Raw genomic sequence first — 21491 nt, forward strand, 5'->3', positions numbered from 1 at the left:
GCGGATGCTAGGGGTTGCTTGGCGTCCTTATGCTTCCCCTACCAGGGTTTCGCCAGAATATCGATAGGATAAGAAGGTACGTAAAATGTTTGATTGCTTGCAATGGAAGGGTATATACTTGAAGCGGGGAATGTATGGTGCTTGTTTACGATGGACCAGGTAATCCAATGCGTATTAAAATGGGGGAAGGAGGAGGTTAAAAGGCGACGATTTACTAGTGTTAATTAAAGACTGATTACAGTTCTCGTGTTTTTGCCACGTGTCTTTATCCAGCAGTTTCTATCTGTTAACGATGCTGATATTCTTTTTCTACGAGAAATTTATTCCTTCGCGTAATCCTGTTTTCTACTTCCTTCTCGCCTCTACAGTTGGTTACTCGCGGGTACAATTTTGTACCAGTAACGGTAATAACGTGCAAGCCGCGAGGAATTAGATTCTATTTGCAAGTAGCGAGTACACACACAATCGAATAAGAATTTATTTCTATAAGAATTCATTGAAATAGGAACTCGTTCAGACGAAGATCTTTGCCTACGTACGACGATTATCGCCAATTAATTCAAGCGTCCGGATATTTACGAATGCATATACGATCATATTTCTATAGTACTTGAAATACGTACGTTCCATTTGGATGGTATTGGAGACGCGGCAAGAACCGCGGAAATTTTCAGAATGACCTAATAAAGCTTGAAAAGCAATCCACTGCTGATACTTGTACTCTATTAGAATATTTTTAACCTTCCGGTGTAATCTCGTAGTAATATTCTGTTGGAATGTCAGTCACGCGTGTTAACGAACTAGCTTCTTTCAACTACCGGCCGAGCATCCCCTATCAAGTGGACGAGAGGAAGTCTGAAGAAACGCAGCGTAACGATAATTAATGAAAGAAAAACCCCGGTGCAAGATGCGTTCGTTAACGAACGAAGAAGATCGTTTCCTGTGTGTCTTTCAGCATTTTACGAATCGAACATGACGGATCGTTCGAATACGAAAAGAGCCTACGGCGAACATGTCTCCTATTTAGCAAGTGAGCGAGCACGGCTAAAACATGACGATTCTAAACTTGGGAAAAACAATTTTCGATCCATTTGATTCACTTTCTTCGAATCCAGGCGCTTTTAGTGGGAAAAAGGAGAAGAAAGAAGTTGAGAAGCTTTCCAAAAGGAATAGTATAATACATAACGACCAAGTATTAGAGCAAAATGGATTCTTCTGTAAAATACGGCGTGAATTTGTAAGATAAACGACTCTTTATATAATAATTAATAACGAATAATAAAGTTCGAGAATTGGAAGTAACAGACATATTATAATTCGTAATCATTAAACAGCTGTATAATACGAGATATATTGGGTTGACAACTAAGTGAAGTGGTTGTTGGTGAAGGTGCCCACAAGAAATACTCTTGATGTTTGTCTCAACCGTTCGCGGAGAGACGCGATCGCGAGATAACGCGTCAACGAGAGTCGTAAATTCTCGTTACGATTAAACAATCGACGCCACGAACTGATTGATCCCCTATTTCTATTACGAGAATAGAGGTGGTTGGAATGAGTGCATACGGAAAACTACACTGGATTTGTTAATAAAAGTTTAATAATAAATAAAGAAGCAACAATTTCAGTCAACGATCAACAATTAAGAACGAAAATATAACAATCAAGGTTTGGTTAATGGTTTGCTTATAACGAGACCTGTCGTACTTCGCAGCTTGAGATAGACTAATTGATAACGTTTGTTCGAAACCACGGAGTCTTTCCTTTGTTGCCCCTCGATATCCCTACTACACGTGTATTTATTAGATGTACCGCGGCGGTCGCCGCGTATGCGTTCTTCTGAGAATTCGGCGAAAGAAACATAGAGATATCGATGGTAGATTGGGCACGTCGGTATTGCGCTTTGACGGCATAGCTCTTTGTATCGCGAAGCCGTTGGAAAGTTCCGTGGTCGATGCCGCCACAAATCAAAGTTTACTTGAACGCTTCATTTGAAAGATGATTGGCAAACCGTAACAATGTTCAACAAAAAAGTTTATTAAACTATTAATAATCAACAGTCAACAATTTACGATCAACAATTAATGATTAACTATCAAGAGTTAATAACCACGTATCTCTAATTGTGTTTGCTTCGCTATCTTTGGTTCGAAACCAAACGGATTCTTTTCTTTGTTGCCCCTCGACACCCTCACTACGCACGTGTTTATTAGATGTCCGCGACGGTTGCATTCTTCCGCGTATGCATTCTTCCCAATATTCGGCGAAAGAACCGTAGGAATATCGATGGTACATTAGGCATGTCGGCCTTACGCTTTGAAGGTATAGAGCTTTGTGTTGCGAAGCCGTTGGAAAGTTCCGTGATCGAATGCCGCCACAGTACCCCCTTAGCAGTGATAACGTTGCGAGAGTTTTTGGTATTTGCGGATTTTTGTCGTTTTCAATGCGTGGTAAAGCGTCAGCCGTTTGTTGTCAAACCCGTGCAAATGTTGCGCGAAGTCTTCGACGTAGCGGTAGATACCTGTCAGTATGGTGCGGGGCGTTTGCGTACGGTCTTAGGCCTCTGCTGGTGGCGATGCCCATGAACTTTGCAATGACCACATAAATGATTGCGGATTCTGTCAATAGGTAGTCTTGATAAAATCCGCAATCACTTAGTTGCCAACCCAATAGAATAGACTTCCCAGCGAAACATGAAATTTTAATTATTGCAAAATTGGTGCATCGATATCGCACGATTAATGAAATTATAGAATCGTTCCGCAATTACGTTTTATAATTTACAATTATACAGAGATGTATAGTGATATAGGAGTTGTAATGAAAACGGAAGTTTCAGTTTCTTGTAACAATTGTTGAAACACGACAAAGATCAGCCGCTTTAAAACCTGCTATCGATGTCACAATTGTCTTCAATTCTTAAAAATTATATTTTACAAAACGATTAAGTGAAGAATCTTTTAGAAATTCGCGCAACATTTATGCGAGCTTCTCAATTACGCGAAATAAAGATCGCCTCCTTGCCAAGTAGAGCGACGATCGATCGATTTTCGACTTTTCAATCTCCGATCAATCTTCCTTCCGCTGAATTACGTTCGGAGTATTTCAAAAACCAAGCTGTGCTTTATAAACGTACAAAGTCAAAGACGCTTTGTCGTGTAGACGGATAAAAATGTAATTCACTTAATGGCACCTTGGCCGAAGCGTTAAAAAACAAAGTTTAAGCTGGTTTGGCTCGGTATGCTTAGCGATACAGCTTTCTTTTTTGTAAGCCGATCAAGCGGGATCACGAAACTCGTCGACACGGACGGTCTTAATTGGAGCTAATCGACAGACCACCTTTTTCACGCCGCTTGATAGCCTTTTTTATGGTTCACCAAGGATCAATGAGGTGCGGCGGACGAAAAAATCATCTACCCTCTGTTAAATCTTATCTAATCCATCAGTCGTGAACAATGGTTACACGAACGCGTTAAACGTATCATTAATTCGTCATATTAACACGTTTAACATGGAAATTGCGGCGAAATATCAACCACAGATTATGTTCCATATATATCGTACTTTTGTACAGGAAGAAATTTCTTATTAATATTAATAAATTCTAATTCTCTAATCTCTTAATAAAATCATTGCAATAGCTGTTCCATCGATATAAAGTGGTACATACATGAAAGTTTCATGAACGTTAAATTGATATAAAAATTCTCAAATCATAATGACATAAGATGGTTGAGAAAGATATTCGGTCTAGATAAAAGTTATATTCAGCTAAATAAAATTCAACGAAAAGATCGCAACAGAATATATACGTAATGATTAAAACCGGCTTTAAAAAGGAGCAACGAGCAGAGAAACCTAAGAATCTTGCCGCTTTTATCAGCAAGAATAACCTTTTTGGATGATTTGAGAAATAGATTTGACAGCGAAAGAAATCGTAAATACGAGTTTAAGCTGCTATTAAGTCAGAACCTGATACCATAATGAGGCAAAATTTCTTATCTTTTATGACCACAAAGGCTAGCGCTGTATAGGAGATAATTTCTTATCGAGTTGACTAGATAACGTAGCGTATCGTTAATTTCCTTTCTAACAGGAACACGTGCTTTTACTTGTCTATGGAATTCTCTTACAGAATAGTTCAAAGTGACTTGACTCGATATGCTCCCGATCACGTACAATCGTTTGCGTATTAAATTCCCATATTATTGTAACAAAATTAGTAGCTGTCTATTTATGGCTGTTTCCATTGATGACAGACGCGTCTTTTAAATTCCTTCGATTATCTCTTTTATTATTACAATCTTTATTTTATTTCATTTCACTTTATTTTATTATTCTTTTCAGCGTGCTTATCCCATTTCCTTTTCATTCCTTTTACTCTTGAAATTTTTCCACGATAACACTGTATCGTTCTTTTTCAATGCCATTGTGGTCTCTTTGCGTTGTTGCCTTTTTTCTGCTAGAATACCCTCTTTGATAACCTCGTGTTCTTTTTACTCTTCCAATTACTTCTTTGATATTATTTTTAAATTACTACGTTAAAATTCCTTCCTTTTGCATTCTACTTCTGCCTGCATCTCTTACTGAACGTAGTAGATGCACAAGGGATGATTGAACTATTATAAAAAGTTTCGTAATTCTAAACACGCGAGACGCTCAAAAAACCTTCTCAGCAAAACCTGAAACAAGATTCTACGAGAAATTGTGGGGAAAATACGAAATGATTAATCCCAGCCTCAAAGAACAAAGAATCGTTTCTTGCGGAGAAAACAGAAACTACGTGCAGAAAACGGAGCGATCCATGGGTTGACCAGAAGGAACGTAACCGAAGAAAAAGGTGAAGAAAAAGACGGCACTGTCCCACGGCAGCCCAGTTGTCGACCAGGCCAAACAAACAATCTTTATCTCCTTTATGGTCGTCCTTATCTCCGGCAGCTGACTCTTCTCTACAACTTTCCCGTAGCAGGTTTGGCCTTTTTCTCGCTCTACGTATGTGAACAGATCCTTTGTGTTCCACACCGTATACTTTCTTACCGTGTATCGTAAGAGGGGAACGAAAAAAAAAAAAAAGAGAAAGAGGAAAAATAAAAAAAGGGGGGAAAGAAAAAGAAGATTAAAAAAACAAGAGACTCTAGGAAGCAACGAATGAACCAAAAGAGAAGAAAGAAGGAAAAAGACGTCTGAAAGGGAAGCAGGAGAGAAGGGATGGATCGTGCAACGTAACGTGTAGCTATGAAAATTTGAATAAATCTCTTCTCCCTCCATCATCGCAGTTCTGAATATCGTTTCGACGCTTTTCCACAAACTATACGGCCAGCTTTGCCGAGTGGTTGGGCGTAACTGAAAATTCAGTAGCAAACCCGTAGTTAATTTCACTGAAGAGAACCACTTCCTCTCGTCATCCACCCCCCTTTTAGTTTTCGAGATAATAAACCGTGCAAACGTTTTATTATGACTCATTCGTGGGAACCTTTGACATTACGCCTTATGACGCGAGACCATTTGCGTGTCCGTCGCACTTCGTGTTGGAAAAACTCATCGATCCATATTCATGTGATTCTATTTTTGAAATGAAACCCCTTTTTTCTCATCGTGGTGACGGAGTTAAGGAAGATAACGGCACGAGTAGCGTGTAATAGTTTGTAGAATAGTTTCAGATAGTTGCCGCCTGTAAAGAGTATATGCTCTGTACAGAGGCTGTATGGGAAGAAGTTTGTGTCAAATCTTGGCGTGGCCCCCGAATTATTGGGTTGGCAACTAAGTGATTGCGGATTTTGTGATTAGGTGTATTATCACCTAATCACAAAACGTTAATTCGTTGCACTGTAATATAGAGTGATACTGACGGTGTAGATTATGGTTCGAATTTCACGACGACACAGTGTCCTCGTAACAAAGTATATAATTTATTTATTCAGAAATATTAGAAATTCGGCTTTCCAATGATATCTATCCAATATAATAAGTTTATTGATACGTGGATCTATTTGCGATGGATTAAAGGGGAAAGGATGGTTATTTAACGTGAACTAAATACAGTAATGTGCTATAACTAAGACAACTAAATGGATAATTCACAACTCACGACTAATAGTTTACAACTCATAACAACTCGGCAATTCAACTCTCCACTCCTCACAACTCGACTCTTAGTTAACGACTGCCGATTAATTCGTCTTTCTCCCTTAAGCATCCCTTTGTCTTTTCTCATACCCTCGCCATGTACGTGTTCCATAACCATCCGGGATCATGATCACGTACGCCTTCTTCCGCGTAACTATTCGACTGAAGGACCGACGACACGACTTGATGAGCCGCTTGGGTCATTCAAGTTTCCCGGCCCTTTTGGCCTATCGGCACTTAGGCTTTCTCGCAACATTGTTTATAGTTCACCCGATATTTCTTAGGCAATCTATCCACAATATTACAAAAGTTTAATATAACAGTGTTAAAAATTTGAACACGTTAGCTAGGATATGACGCCAACTAAGTTGTGAAGCTTTAGCTAGCCTCATGCTAGATAGTGCTGTGTGATACGGTGCAGTATGTAATTTTTAAATTTTATTGATTTCCGTATTAACAAGAAAATCATAATCATCGAGAATGTTCACTACTTTATCTTTCGGATTTCTTCTACTGGGTTGGCAACTAAGTGATTGTGACTTACTTAGTTGCCAATCCAATAGTTTGTTACTTAGCTATGAGAAACGTGGAATCTTGTATTTCTCTGATGAAACTAAGAAACTAACAAAATGCCGACTTGCTTAGTTTATCTCCTGCGAGTTGTTATATATGTTCAAAATAGAAAAAAATAACACAAAATTATACACATGTAAAATTGTAATTTTTCAAAGAAACGAAATTTGTGAGAATCAAAAGAAGTTCAGAACACACGTAGCCATAGAAAATCACAAGAAATCGCTTTCAAACGTTTGTCGAAATTTCTATTCGAAATCTAATTCGCCAAATCACTACACTTCGATATTACCACTAGAAAAGTTTCTACACGTAGAAAGGGCGAGAGGAAAACTGCTGGAAATCTGGAATTCGTGTCGAGGATTCACCGCAAAGACAGTGAACGAACGACGCGATTTCCGGAAGGCGTTGCGGAAGATCTTTTCGATTGTCCGTAGCTGAAGCGTGCGAAAGAAGCACATGACGCTTTAGTGCATCATTTCTTTGCCTTGCTCTTCACAGTATCATCCTCGAGGTTTCCGATATCACCACCTGTTACGTAAACACAAGAGCGCGGGACTCGTGGAGACGCGGCCAATTGATTTACGTCGACCGATGACGAATCGCGGTCTTCTGCGAGACTTTTTCTACCTGGCAACCATTTAACAAATCATCGACTTCCGTCTTCCCACGTGAGCGATTAGATCATTATTCGATCGACAGATTCGATCGTCTTTCGTTAGATTTTCTTGAAGCTTTTCATGCCTTTTAAATCTCGTCCGTTTACTCCTCTTTTTGATCGAATTTTCTTTTATTTTTCCAAGGAGAGGCTGTGTCAGGTAAGAAAATTATTGGCTATTAAAGCTATTACATAATACCTTTTAGCCGGTTCTGATAATTTCTTAATAATACTTGAAAAACTTGCTCTTCTATATAGAAGAATATTATTATCCATTAAAACAAGGATGTTGGAATAGAAGTTTAAAGACCCTTTATAGTTTCATACTGTTTTCTTTATATTTTCCTGCTGTCTCATAAAATGACATGATCTTACAAACCGTAATTGGTTACAGTTTATGAAAATACGTGATTTTACGCCGGCGGATGTTAACGTGTTAATCTAGAAGCTTCGTATAATCACAAAATTATAATGTTCTTTCGTAACTTTTAATACTCTGTTTCTACGATTAGTAAAAATACGTAGACATTTTGTAACGAATATCACTGTTCACTTTCATTGGGATAGAAACACAAAAACATTTCTGTTTCATTGATTTTAACACTTTGACTGCCACGTTAGTCATTGGTGATCGGAGCGCTTGAACTTCTTACGATTGTAAAAATTGAATGAAAATTGACAGTTAGTGCATTTTGAATATAATCGATAAGTAGAAGATACTTTGAAATAAAAAGTGTCTCATTGAACAATTAAAAATTTTTATTAGAATCATCAATAAAAAAAAAAAATGAGAACAAATCTTGCATCAAACGGTGCACTGTGTTAAAACATTGGCATCCTGAGCGAAACATGTGATTTCGGCGTGGCAGTCAAAGTGTTAAACTGTAATCGCCATTCTTAGTTCTCTCTTCTCGCACTGTTTGTAATACTTTATTATCCCATCTCGTATTTCATATGCTTGCTTATCTCCATTACACTACCTGGATTAAACTCATCGTTACGTTCTATATAAATTAAATTTTTACGTAAAATTGCGCTAAGGAAACACTGCTTGGATCAAATGCCGCAAACTTCGCTGATGTACTGACCCCGGCAAATATATAAAAAGCTAATATCCTACCGCTCAATTATTCAAACCTAAATCCAGTGCACAAAATCGCGCGACTAAAACCAATGAACCCGTGTGAACCTCGTTTCCAAAATATCTGCTCGGCGTAACATATTTGCTGCAGCAACCATTCCACGTTTACCAGTCAGCAACGTTATGGAATCACCAAAAACGACGAAAGCGAGAGAAAAAAGAATGGGAAATAGCATCTGGTGTTAAAAATCGCCAAGAAAATCCAGTCTATCGGTCTACGATCGCCTGGCAATCGATTTAAATCTATGCTGTAGTAGCGCGGTGAACACGTTAAGCTGGTCGTCGGTGTTGCAACAAGATACGTACGAATTGAACAACAAGGCGCGACGTGTACGGTATGTAGCCAGGGCGCTGTGCAAAACTTTACTTTATATCCGACCCTATGTAAATGAGAAACGATCATTCAGGTCGGGTTGTAACGTGGCCGCACGAACCGATCGTGGGTGCACGTGTAAAATCGAGCAAGAAAGCACGCGCCCTGTTCTCGTGTTTCTTTCCTTAGGGGTTCTTTAAGCCCCCATGCGGCGCTGTCACGCGATAACAGGCCCGATCCCGGTTTACCGATTACCTGACTGCTAGTAAAGCAAACGTACGTTGCTTGAATGCAAATCGACACCGATGGACGAAACGGCCGGGACCGTTATCGTACGACCATGGAGCCCCAGCTAAGACCGCCAGGGCCCCGCAAAGAGGAAAATCCATTTACCGCTGATGCTCACGATTCGTGTAATACCACTAGCGGGCAAAAAGATAGCCAAGCGACTGATAGCGTTAAGTTCTTAATGATAGCTTCGTAATTCTATAATTTTATCGAACAGCGTGTAAATACTAGCTTCTGACAACGTGACGTGTAGTAGAATCGGTATGTGGACGATTTGCTGCTTGTAGGAAACATGTGGATGACGGTAATTGACACTGAAATTGTCGACGAGTAGAGTAGCAAAGTTATACGAAAGAAATTGATATGGAAAAACATGTAATGCACGGAGAAGATTGTAGCTTGCTACGTATATTTCACAAAAATAAAGAAAAAATAAATCACAAAATCGATATTTAAAGTACCAAACAATGTACAGTTACATGTTTAGAAAATTATCTGTATTACGTTTATTCGTTGTAGGTTCGTTTTTGTAGTTTCTTAAATAAATTAGATCTATAATATTTCTATAACGATTAAACCGACGGTTCTAGCGTTACAAGAATCTGTTTCTCTTCAAAAAAATTGAGTAGTTTCATGTAATTTTCTTGAAATGTTCGCTACCAGAACTGCGCCGATCTCTCATTTCAAGGGCCAAACTTCATTAACGAATAAATGAATTCTTAACAAGTTCTTACCCCACTTTCCATCCATTTTGCAGATATACTTCCAAACTTAATACAATACACTTCTGCGCAAAAACACTTGGAAAATATGTTTTCGCTATTAATAACTAATAAAAGAACAAATTTTCTAACGAGTTAAGAGAAAGTAGCTTCTGAAAGAACTAAATAATTTGAATCATTTTCGTTATTCCAATCTCCACGCGCAGAGAAAGATAAAATAACAAAAATGTATTGTTAGATAAATGGAGCTTGCGTTACGATTCGAGCGGCTATCGACTATGAAAGAGAAATTAGAACGCAAATTAATAGCGGCAACAATCTCGATTCAAACCAGCCATATTTATAAAAGGTAGGAAACACGCAAAGAATATTTTTTACGCCCGAATATTCCGCTTTTTCGACCGGTAATTTTGTTGGACAGATTTGAATATCGCATGGAACTGTTGAGGACAGACTTTATAAGCCGTTAATTAATTATTGATCTTTGTTTTAATTTTGTAGATGCGCTATCATTCAGCCGGCCCAATTTTACCAGTTATTTTGATAAATTAAAAGGCAGGCCACAAAAGCCGATTTCACGACTGCACGTTACACGTCGAATTATTAATATAAGCTTTCGAAGTAAAACCGCGTCCAATTATCTTTATACTTCAACGTTTCACGCAGTAGTATACTACCAGTAGCGAATATCAGTATGTTTTCTTTTTATCTCTGGTCAAGCTAGTGGATGTATTAATGCAACGTTCGAACATAAAAGCAATCGATCACAGATTTAAATCGAAAAGGCTCGGTGGATAATTCGAAGAATCCAAGCTGTAGAAGCTGCAACATGGTTTAGTGATAATAATGTTCATCAAAAGATTCAAGTGAAGGCCATGTGCCTGTATCTTCTAAACGTTTTTTTAATTAGTAAATAATTTATTATACTCGGAAACATTTATAATAAATAATGTCTAATATGTCTAATACGATATTGATAATAAATGAATAAATAATTACTTGATCTTACTATAATTAGTTTATTTACGATGGATTAAACAGATGTTGGTTAAACAGGAAACGATGGTTGTTTAACGTGAACTAAATACAATAACGTACTATAATTAAGAAAACTAAATAGTTAATTTGCAACTCTCATCATTATTATATACTATATATATATATATATATATAACATTAACTAACATTATTATATTATTATTATATCATTAATCACTATAATACTGTATTAATGTATCATCGGTTTGTTGCTAATTGTAAGCATTCTGTTGGCAACAGCTTTTTTTAATAAATAAAAATTACGTAAATAAAAGTTCGTCGTCATTAAAAATTATTTGATATTTTTATATTTCAAGGATGAATTTGAAAATTTTAATTGACATACGAACTGCAAGAGAAAAATACAAATTGGTATCGTCATAGGGTTTTGTATGAAATAATTGAAAATCTCTGAATAGTAAAGCTAAAATGGATTAATAATTCAATGATATCGATGATCGGTAAAACCCTGGAAACTTTATGCGTAACTTCATTGCAAGGCAATGCGTATATGATATTCGTTGAATTTAGAGAATCATGAACGTGTATCATTAAGAACTGAATGATAGCACATGAGCGCTGCGTTTTTGTCACAGAGTATACTTCAACTCAGCTGCCTTGACTTTGATCCTGCATCTACAACGACGCGCCATGATTTCGCTTTTATCATTGAATTCGCTTTCCCTCCCTCTTTGGATCGTCTGTTCTTGACTCGCGATTTATACCGACCAATTCGAAGCTACGAGTAAAATATGCCACTCGAACGTTGTGATTTATGCGGGATTTTGCTAAAAATGAAAGGAAAAGAAAGAGCGAAATGTCAATGGAACGTAACGTAGATAAGCGGCTGGAAAGTTGCCTAGAAAATGATACAAAGGCAAGTGTTCTATTTGGTCCTTTCTTGATTTGTAGATGTACAGGAACGATTTATAACGTAGCCATTTTTCCTAATAAGAAAAATGCTGGTAGGCAGATATAATTTTTAATGTCTCAACCGGAAGAGACAAGTTAGTTCGTCACTCACACGTCACAACACGTGCTCCACGTGTTATATAATTTATTATACTGGGCAATATTTCTAATAACCTTGACTTGTGAATAATTTCATATACGAATATTCTGTATCGAAAGAGGAAAATTATACGACTTATCAGATATCTTAGCGCTGGAAAGATCGGCATCGTACAAAGTTCTATTGCTTAAAATAGCGTTCTTTTCGCTACCAAGCTGGCCAGTCGTAAGCAGTTAAACATTTTTCTAAACGAAAGAAACACGTCCACTCGAAAAGTCATATTCGCGCCTTATCCGACATTTCGTTCGCGGCATTTGCTATCGTAACGTTTGGCGAGCACGTGTGTTCCGCTATTACATTTTTATGATTCGTCGGAAACCTCGTTCGTAGAAAATCACTTAAGCCCACGTTTCGCCTATATATATACGATTTGAAAAGTCGGCAGATGAGAGTAACGTGGATCGTAAAAGAGATCGGTGAAAGAAAAGTACAGAGAGAATCGCTCACCGTTAAGATGCACTTGTGACTTGGAGAGATGTATTCCAGCCCCCGATGACCCTCGCCGCTGAAGCACTTCTGTATATTGGTCATGAACTTCCTTCTTATGGCCTTCAACGAGTAGACACAGAGCGCGGAATGCTCCTTTGGTATGTCGCTGTGCGTACTGTTGCTCTCCGAAAAAACCGCGAACAACACGTCGTCCTGAGCGGTGATGCCTAAATCTCCGGCTAGAACCGAGCCAGCCTTGCCGACGTACGCGGCCTGCACTAGATTATAATACGTGCCATCGTTGGTGCAGTTGATCGGTATCTCAGTGTACGAGTAGTAATGCTCGTCGTCGTGACAGACTCGAACCAGCTTCGATATGAATACCGCGGTATCGGTGTTCTTCATCTGCGTGGTCATAAAATAGCTGAAGCCACCGCTGCTGAACCCGTACACATAGTTGATAGGATATCTCTCGCGCGACAACGAGTTCACGTACATCCTGGTACCGGTGGTGACGGCAGCTTCCGCGATGTTCAGCATTCTATCCTTGTCCAATGATCTGGAGCTGACCGCGGGAACCTCCGATCGGTACGGCGAGTTACCGGTGAACGTTACACCCACGTACATCACTTGCGAAACGGGTGGATTCGGTGGTCCGGGCGCGATAAACGCCACCGTAGACGCGGTAGCGTTGTTTGCTACCACGGCCTCTTTCACTTCTTGCACCACGTCCGAGATATTGTGAAGGTTTCGTACTCTGCAGGTGCCCTGGGACAAACTTCCGCACGAGATCAACCTGGTGGTCGTGTAGTCGATCACTAACGCCTTGTTCACGTTGTCCACTAGCCTCGTTGGCGTTTCACGGGGACAGTCGATCATCGAACAAGCGGTCGAATCGCCTTTTGGACCGGTAACTTCCTTTACGACGAGACTCAAGTCCGGCGAGAGTTGATACAACCGATTCACCGCGCCCACGTAAACTCGACCGGTGTTCTTGTCCACGACCAGATGGTTCATGCGTTTCACTTCTGGATCGTGGAACTTTTGTACTATGTCGGCTGGCGTCGAACGGACCGGCAGCCGGGGAGACAACAGCACCAGGATCGACAGGAGCAGGCGAAGTTGCTGTTGATGCGACAGCATCGATCCCATCCTCGTCGATGACTCGCTGCTGCACGGGAAGACTAGCATCTTACTACTCTACTTTCTACTGCTACGCGGGACACGATCCGTCACTACTTCCTTCTTCGTTGCGCCCGGGAATCCTCGCAAAGGCGTCTTCCTCGAGCCTCTCCCAGACCTGCCAACAAAACCACAAAGAAGGTTTAGTTTATATTCGTGTCTTTTATTCGTCAATCAAGTAGCACACATTTTTATTGAGAAAAGTCATGGTCAAACTATCACAGTATCAATTACTATTATTTGTCTTAAGAATTTGGCTTTCATAAAATTTCGCCACTTTATCAACTATTTTTAAAGGATTTATATCCTTTGACTCGACAGATCTCATCTTCATTTTCAACTACGATATATTAATATTCTGCAGTTTAATCAGAACGTGATATGAAAACCAGAGCACAAAAAGCAACGCATCCTTTGCTGCGATCTTTATATGATTTTACTGAAACTTTTAATCAGTAAGCGTGCTTATTTTCATCGTTTTATGAAAAATAAGCCAGCAGATCCGTGTCTCTTTGCTTAGACGTATTCTGATAGGAACACGCTAAAACTCCATTTTACGTTCTGCTGCATTTAAGACTTAGCATACGAGAACCGAACTACCGATCGGTAGTTTTAGTGCCCCTGTACCCATTTGCATTTTATGGAGTAACAGGGAAACGGAGCGTGAAACGCTCGTTCCTGAAGTTTACACTGTAGCCGCGAGAAAGAAATAGGGAACGTTAAAGAAACGTGTGGTATTAATTTCAGATAGAACGTAAAGTCTAGGAATTTCTCCCTCGTTATCGCGTTTAGTACGCAAACGCGTGTAACCAAACGGGATAACAAGGCTCGTGTACTTTCTCGAATGTTAAAAAGAGTTAGTTAGGGAACTTAAACGACGCGTTGTAAAGTGAATATATCGTTTACGCGAACAGACGGAATCGCTGAAAGCGTATAAAGACGTCTTTAACGAAGACCGGTCTTAAATCAAAGGCACCTAGCATTTTCGCGGACGCAGACGCCACGTTTAGCGTGACTATACGGCTGTTTTACATTAATTGCGAGTTAACAGCGGACCAACGACACCCTGGACACGACACACCTTACAACGCGGAATAATTGCTTCGATTATCTCTTCACACTCTTGACGAATCAAGCGTGTGCTTGCACGCGAGTGCCTTACGAGACAACTGATATTGATAATAACGTTATTTCACCGATAAAAATGTAAACTGGGATGATAAGTGCGTTACGACTTTTATTGCTCGTACTGCAATTCCGTATCAGATCTTTCATAAAGTTCCTGGTAAAGTGTAAGGAACATTCGATGTATCTTCGTGGAAATAGCGTCTTAAAAGGTAGATTTTTCAAAAATGACATTTTGACACTTTACATTGACAATGACATTTTAACATTTTGACTGTCACGTTGGTCATATATGACCGGCCACGGTTTCTCCTGTGACGCCACGGTGGTCATTGATAACCGGAGCGCTTGAACTTCTTACGATTGTAAAAATTGTATGAAAATTGACAGCTAGAGTATTTTGAATATAACCCATAAATAGAAGATACTTTGAAATAAAAAGTGCACCATTGAACAATTAAACATTTTTATTAGAACATCAATAACAAAAAATGAGAACAAATATTGCATCTAACGGTGCACTGTGTTTGCATCCATATCTTTGAGGGGTAATCTACGAATATTATTATAAACACACCTTAGAAAATAATCGTAAACGCTGCTTTATAATTATATAATTGAAGTTAAAAGTGTGAACATACCTTACTATTATATATAGAATGAGCAAACACTGTTTACTAATATCTTTCTACACGTTTCAACAACATATTCTGGGCGTTTTGCTTACGACAAAATAACCAATGCGAATGGTTTGAAATGGTTGAAATAAACGAAGCCTTGTTATAATATGTTGCTATCAACAGTTATCAAGGCGCCACGATGGTCACCCGTGACCACCAATTAGATAAACGGTCCATTGGGAAAGAACATTGTCTTACATCATCAATTTATTATTATTTTGCGATTATATACTTGGAATAATAAAACTACTCCCGTGGCGTCCTAAGCGAAACATCTGATTTCAGCGTGGCAGTCAAAGCGTTAAGGAGGTTCAAGGCGAACAAGATGGACCTAAAAGTAACGATGCTATCGACAGATAGAATACCGAGGAAGATTAACAACGTCAGTAAAAATAAAGAGCAATCTAAAAGCTGAAAAATGCTTGACCAGCAGGAGGAGCTCGAACGCAAAAACTAAAATCAGACGTAAAAAAAAAAAGACAACAACTTAAACGCAGAAACGTGTAGAGATGAAAACAGGTAGAAAATTCCTTTCCCTTCGAGAAGGCCTGTGTTATCCAAGATAATTACTCGAGCACGCGATCGAAAAGGCTTCGTCGTTCGAAAGTTCACGTAGGACTTCCTAAAAGTCACTGCACGAAAAAGAAAAGATGAGAACACGGGGGACAAAACCATGTAAAGAGAGAAAAGGAGAGGGGGGAGATAATAGAAAAAACGGAAAGGAAGGTATCTAACAATTTATCGACTAGGGAAACCAGGTGCCTTTGAATCGGAACCCTAACGCATATTCCTCTTAATGAAATGAAACGCCTGACTTTGTGCAGGACGCGACGAAGTACGTGAGGAAGAAAAAAGAAAATGAAAGGAGAAAAAATGTTGTATACCAGGGGCGAAGGAAGGGAGTGGATGGAGAACCAGCCGGAGGAAGGGAAAGCTGTTTCTTCTGCTCGTTCCTTCTTATCGCGACGTAACGGTAACGTTCAATCGCAACAAAAACTTTCCTTATTTTCCGAACACCCATCTCAGGGCCTGTCGAGGCTCCCTTCTGCAACACGTCAATTCCAGTTTATGGGTAGAGGCGACGAAGGAAGTGGAAGTCTACCGTGTGCCCGTGTGTCCTGCCTTCCTTACTTTACACGTACGTCTTCTCGTAATTGTAATTGACGACGTTGTAACAATGATTTGTGCTTTGATTGAAAAGTAGGTTTTACGAGTTGTTTTCAGCAACGCACCGCTAAAGTATGGAAATGGGAATTTGGCGCGGACGTTTATTACAAGCGACCGAGGTACAGAGATGCGAACAGGCAATGAATATTTGAGGTTAGGGTGAGAAAGAAAGTTTCAGGAATATGAAACTGAAGAATCTGTTCCGCGTAGTTTGGCTGAAATGGCTGGAAGAGATTGTAAAATGGAAGAAAGGAACATGCGTACGCGAAGGTGTACAGTCGCGTGAAAAACGCAAAAGAAACGGAGAGTGTAAGTTGTTTCGTGTTGTCCAGTCATTTTCTGCTTTAAGCTTATTTTATATGCTATTTTCCATTGCAGTATATTTAACGTCCTCGACACGAACGTTAAATAAAGTCAACGATACTCTATTCTGACTTTCCCGTTTTCTAATTTGTTCTTCTATCGAATTATACGAAATTTTATTTTTGTAATAAATGCTATAAAAGGTCTTTTCGTTCGACTCTTCGCATTATCACCATAAGATAAGCATTCTGAGAAATACCGGCCTCTATCGAACATGATTTAATATATTGTATGTACATTTAACATTTCAATATACAGGTTTGTATTCTTGTTTGATATCGAACTATCTTCCCACGATATAGGGGACAGATAACAAATAAAATTCTTACAGTTGAATTTTACCTTATATGCCAACTGTACGAGTACGAATAAAAGTGCTTATCGGATAAAAATGAGTCATTGATTGGCGAGTGACGACTAGTGATTAGCCGAGTTCGAAAAATGAAAAATTCATCGCTCCTGGGGAACCGATAAGCAGAATTCAAGCGCATTCCATGAATATGACGTTAATGTGAAACAAGGTTTCCGTTATCAAGCTATATATCTAGAAAGACATGATTGGTCATTTTTCTGTTCAGATATCACGTTTCCGTTCGAAAATTAATCTGCCAATCAATACAGCAATCGACATTCTGACAAAAAGCGATGAGACAGATAATCACGAGCGAAGCTTCATTTTCAATCCGTTTTTAATATGAAACTCGAATACAGACTGAAGAAAGTCAGCAATTAGAAGCTAATTTCTTTATAAAATTAAACGAACAATTGTGAAGACCTGCACGTAAAACAAAGGAATTTAATTTTTCAAGGTAAGATGAACGTTCTCAGGAAGACGAAACGGAAAATGAAAAATCTCGGTTTGGTACTTCAGCATTGATATTTTCAGAATTTAGACGTTTAACGTTAAAACTTAATCCGCAATTAGCAGAAATTACGAGTAATTTTGGCAAAAGTTCCAACTATATTTCCGTATAATTAGTCATAATGAAGTTGTTCAAGTACGAATGACAGATGCAATTAGAAACGTCGATACCAATAATCACGAAAAACAGCTATTGTTTGATGGAAGTAACGCTGGACATTAGCGAAATTTCAGAAGCCACAAACTCTCGTGTATAACAAATCTAATTATTCTATTCTATGTAATATTATAAAAGGGAAGTCCATAGCATATAATTTGTAACTTGTCAATTTCGTGAAATTACACAACAGAATTTTATACGAAAATCCGATGAGTGAATTATTCGGGACAAGAAACGTGGTTAATTACATTAAATTATATTACGATACGCTGAGCCACTTCAAATTCCAACAACCAAGTACCCATTTCTATACCTTCACTGAAAGAGTTATTTATTATTGTAGCAAAAATATCACAAAACTGCTCCGGATCTGCATTTCTCTTCGTCAAAATTTATAGAAAAGTTTCGAGTATTCGTGTGTTTAAGCGTTTGATTGGTAAAGAAGCGCAACAAAATTTTTCCAGGCGAACAAAATGGTAGAACGGTTCTCCTTCGCCGAAGGGTTGAACATCGTATCGGAACGCGGTAAACGATCGAACGCAGACCGCGCACGCAGTTCCAATCTTGCTCACGGAACATCCTATACGGCGTCGCGTTTCGTCCTTTTCGTACGAAGAGATGAAGGTAAACGCGGTGTTTCGAGCCTCGTACGAAGAAGCACGCAACGATCGAGCAACGTGGAAAGAGGATCGCGGCGGGTTATCCGACAAGCAGATAAGCATCGCGAGATATCCAGGAACGCGCAGTTCCACATAGAAGGGGAGCCAAGTAGCGGCAAGTATGCGTGCAAGAGCACTATGTTTGTTCCAGGTGCGCTCGTGCGAGCGCGAGAAAGATCGTAAGGAAAGATGGTTACGGTATAGTTGTTGGAACCGATATACCGAGATCGTAAATTAAAGCGTAAAGTGGCGATTGATGTATTTACTTGTTGAGAATTATTCATCAAGCTTTCGGTTAAACGCTACCCTGATAACGTAACTTATAAGTAATGAAAATGAAAAATGGTGCAATGTATTTATGTTTGTACTTGATTAAAGAAACACCATCTAGATAAACATCCTTCTTATCCTCTAACTATTATAAATAGTCCTTTACTTCGGATATTTCATATATATTCTTGCATATCATACACATGCATTCTACACAGTTTTGAACATTTTGATTTTTCATAAATGCATCAACATGCACAGCCTAGTAACAAATTGTTTCCCTTGGAGACGATGCTACAAACGAGAGTTAGGTTCGTAGGAAGAGATATACAAAATATAAAGCGAATACGAAATGACAAGGAAAGATTTTGCTGGCTGAAGATTTACACATTTGAAAATAACATAAGAAAAGATTTGAATCAAAAACGATTCTTGGAAAAAATTAACTCGTTTCTTCGTCACCAGGTGAATCAGCAACCGACAATTTTGAGAAGCTACGGTACACACCTTTTTCTACAAAAAAAAAAGAGAGGGGAAAAGACAGCCATAATCGCCTTCGACGTACACAATTTAAAATAAGAATTCCACTCCAAAGAAATTCGTAACGCAGAGACTCGTAAAATGGGAGCTATCCATGTTTCTTCCGCTGATTGTACGCACGAGACAAGGTGCTTTTGTTCTTCTCGCGCTATCTGATAAAAGCACACGTGCCTTTTCCCCGTGTAGTCCCATTCTGTCCGGTATGCGACACACGCACATATCGTATGTAGGTTAAAACCGTAATTAACGATCGTTTCGATCGTCGACAGTTTTCACCGACGTATTATCCGATCTAACCCCCGAGACGTCGCGACACGAATGGGAAGGACGTTGTTTAGCTACCGCAGGGACCACGTATCTTCGGTTGGGAAACACAAACAACCGTGAAACGACACCTTAATTAGCGTGTTTACCAGAGAACCAACCGGTTGCGAGTAGAAAAGTTTCACGGATTAATCCGGAAATGAGAAATAGCGGCATTCCGAGCTCTTGATTCCGGCAAGAATCTCTAACGTAGATTTTCATATTTGCAAAAGAGGCAGAGATTGAAGAAAATATCAATTCGATTAATCTCTTAAGGTACAAATTTCTTCGATCTGACTAGTCAAAAATTAAGAATCCTTATTTTTAGTGGAATTTTTCCTTGGCTATATGACAATATATATATTTATTTATATTTCATTAAGTCATTATTTTAATTTCATTAAGCCATTATTTTTATTTTATTACGTCATCATTTTTATTTTATTAACTCGTTAACTTGATACCAGACGGTGAGCATGCAGCGAAAGCATCGTTTCTAACTACCATGGACAATTAACTCGCCCATAAAAATAGATGGAACGTCTATAAAATATCTTCCAATGCTGCGATTGCTAATTATTCACTCGTAAAGTTAGCTATCCAACGATATTTTCCATTCTGCGTTTATAAAACAAATAATTTAAAATGTAGAACATCTAATGTAAAATCCAATAAAAATCTAATATATCTAACGAGAATCTCTATTATCGAAGAAAAATACGAAGTACTCGTAATAGACGGTAAACAGTGTCGTTAAACGCGCCATTAATACTTGAGATTTTCAAAACGACTCGCTGGAAAACGCTAAAAATCTCCTTTCATTTTTCCTACTCCTCGTTAAGCCGTAAAGTCAGCGTCGACCACGGATGGCAATTATTTTGGCGAATACTTCAAACTATCAGTGGAGATTAATCGTATCCTTCCGGAAACATAAGGAATAGAAAGCAATGGAACGAGAAACGTAATTGATTCGAGGTTTCCAGGGACGATACGGTTGATTCGAACGCGAACTACGTATAATTTCTGCGTGACGTACGCCGAAAGCGTCCAGCAGAAACGGCTGGGCGTTAATTTTAATTACAAAGTACGCGCTTTAATATGCACATTTATTTTAATGGAAAACCGACGGGTGCTTCCGTGCGATGCACCCGATAACCTTCCTACGTACCTGCTTATATTTCATCATTTTCCGCGGAACACGCGAGGAAGGCTGGGCGCTTTACTTTCATTTACTTCGCCTTTAAACCTACAAATCTCGTTCATAAATATTAGAACACTCGCAGGTCTCGTAAGAAACGCGAAGATTTGCCTAAATTATCAAGTATCATTTGCAACACATTGAAAAATTTGTTTCAAGATACTTGCAACAGTTGCTGGACTATAATAAATTCTAATTCGTTCAGGAACCATTTTTAATCGATTCAGATGGATTGTTTAATTTTGTCATTGCAATGTCGTACGATTAATATCGCCAAGTTTCTTTTTTAAATTCTATATTAACAATAAGAACATGTCAAGAAAACAATATTTTATTACACATTATACAAGCTTCGCTTAAATAAAAATGATCCTTTTAGAAGACATACGAAAACTTGTATAAACAATTATACAAATCGACAGATTTTCCTTTTTCAATTCTTAATCGAAACACGTTTCCCAAAACTACGCTAAATATTCTTAACTCGCAGCAAAGAATTCAAACGTCACGGAATCAAGCAGGCCGATGCACGGCAACGCTGATCTCGATTAAGGCCACTCGAATGAGAAACGTCGGAGAGCGAAGGAAACTGTCGGGGTTCGTCGAACCGTCTGTGAAATCA

The 21491-nt window shown here is 38.8% G+C and overlaps 1 protein-coding gene and 1 long non-coding RNA gene across 4 annotated transcripts in view; one reads left to right on the forward strand and one right to left on the reverse strand.

The window, feature by feature from the left end:
- Window positions 1-21491, reverse strand: part of LOC126919828 (plexin-A4) — a 422360-nt gene that overhangs the window by 297018 nt on the left and 103851 nt on the right. For all 3 annotated transcript variants that reach the window (XM_050729445.1, XM_050729446.1, XM_050729444.1), the window contains one exon: window positions 12379-13660. In XM_050729445.1, the coding sequence (XP_050585402.1) occupies window positions 12379-13551 (1173 nt within the window). In that variant the 5' untranslated portion in view covers window positions 13552-13660. The remainder of the gene's footprint in view (window positions 1-12378; window positions 13661-21491) is intronic.
- Window positions 11652-12539, forward strand: LOC126919840 (uncharacterized). Its single transcript, XR_007711788.1, has 2 exons — window positions 11652-11793; window positions 12365-12539. It is a non-coding gene; the product is annotated as an uncharacterized LOC126919840 (long non-coding RNA).

This window comes from Bombus affinis, chromosome 8 (assembly GCF_024516045.1).
Source record: "Bombus affinis isolate iyBomAffi1 chromosome 8, iyBomAffi1.2, whole genome shotgun sequence".
Lineage (NCBI taxonomy): Eukaryota > Metazoa > Arthropoda > Insecta > Hymenoptera > Apidae > Bombus > Bombus affinis.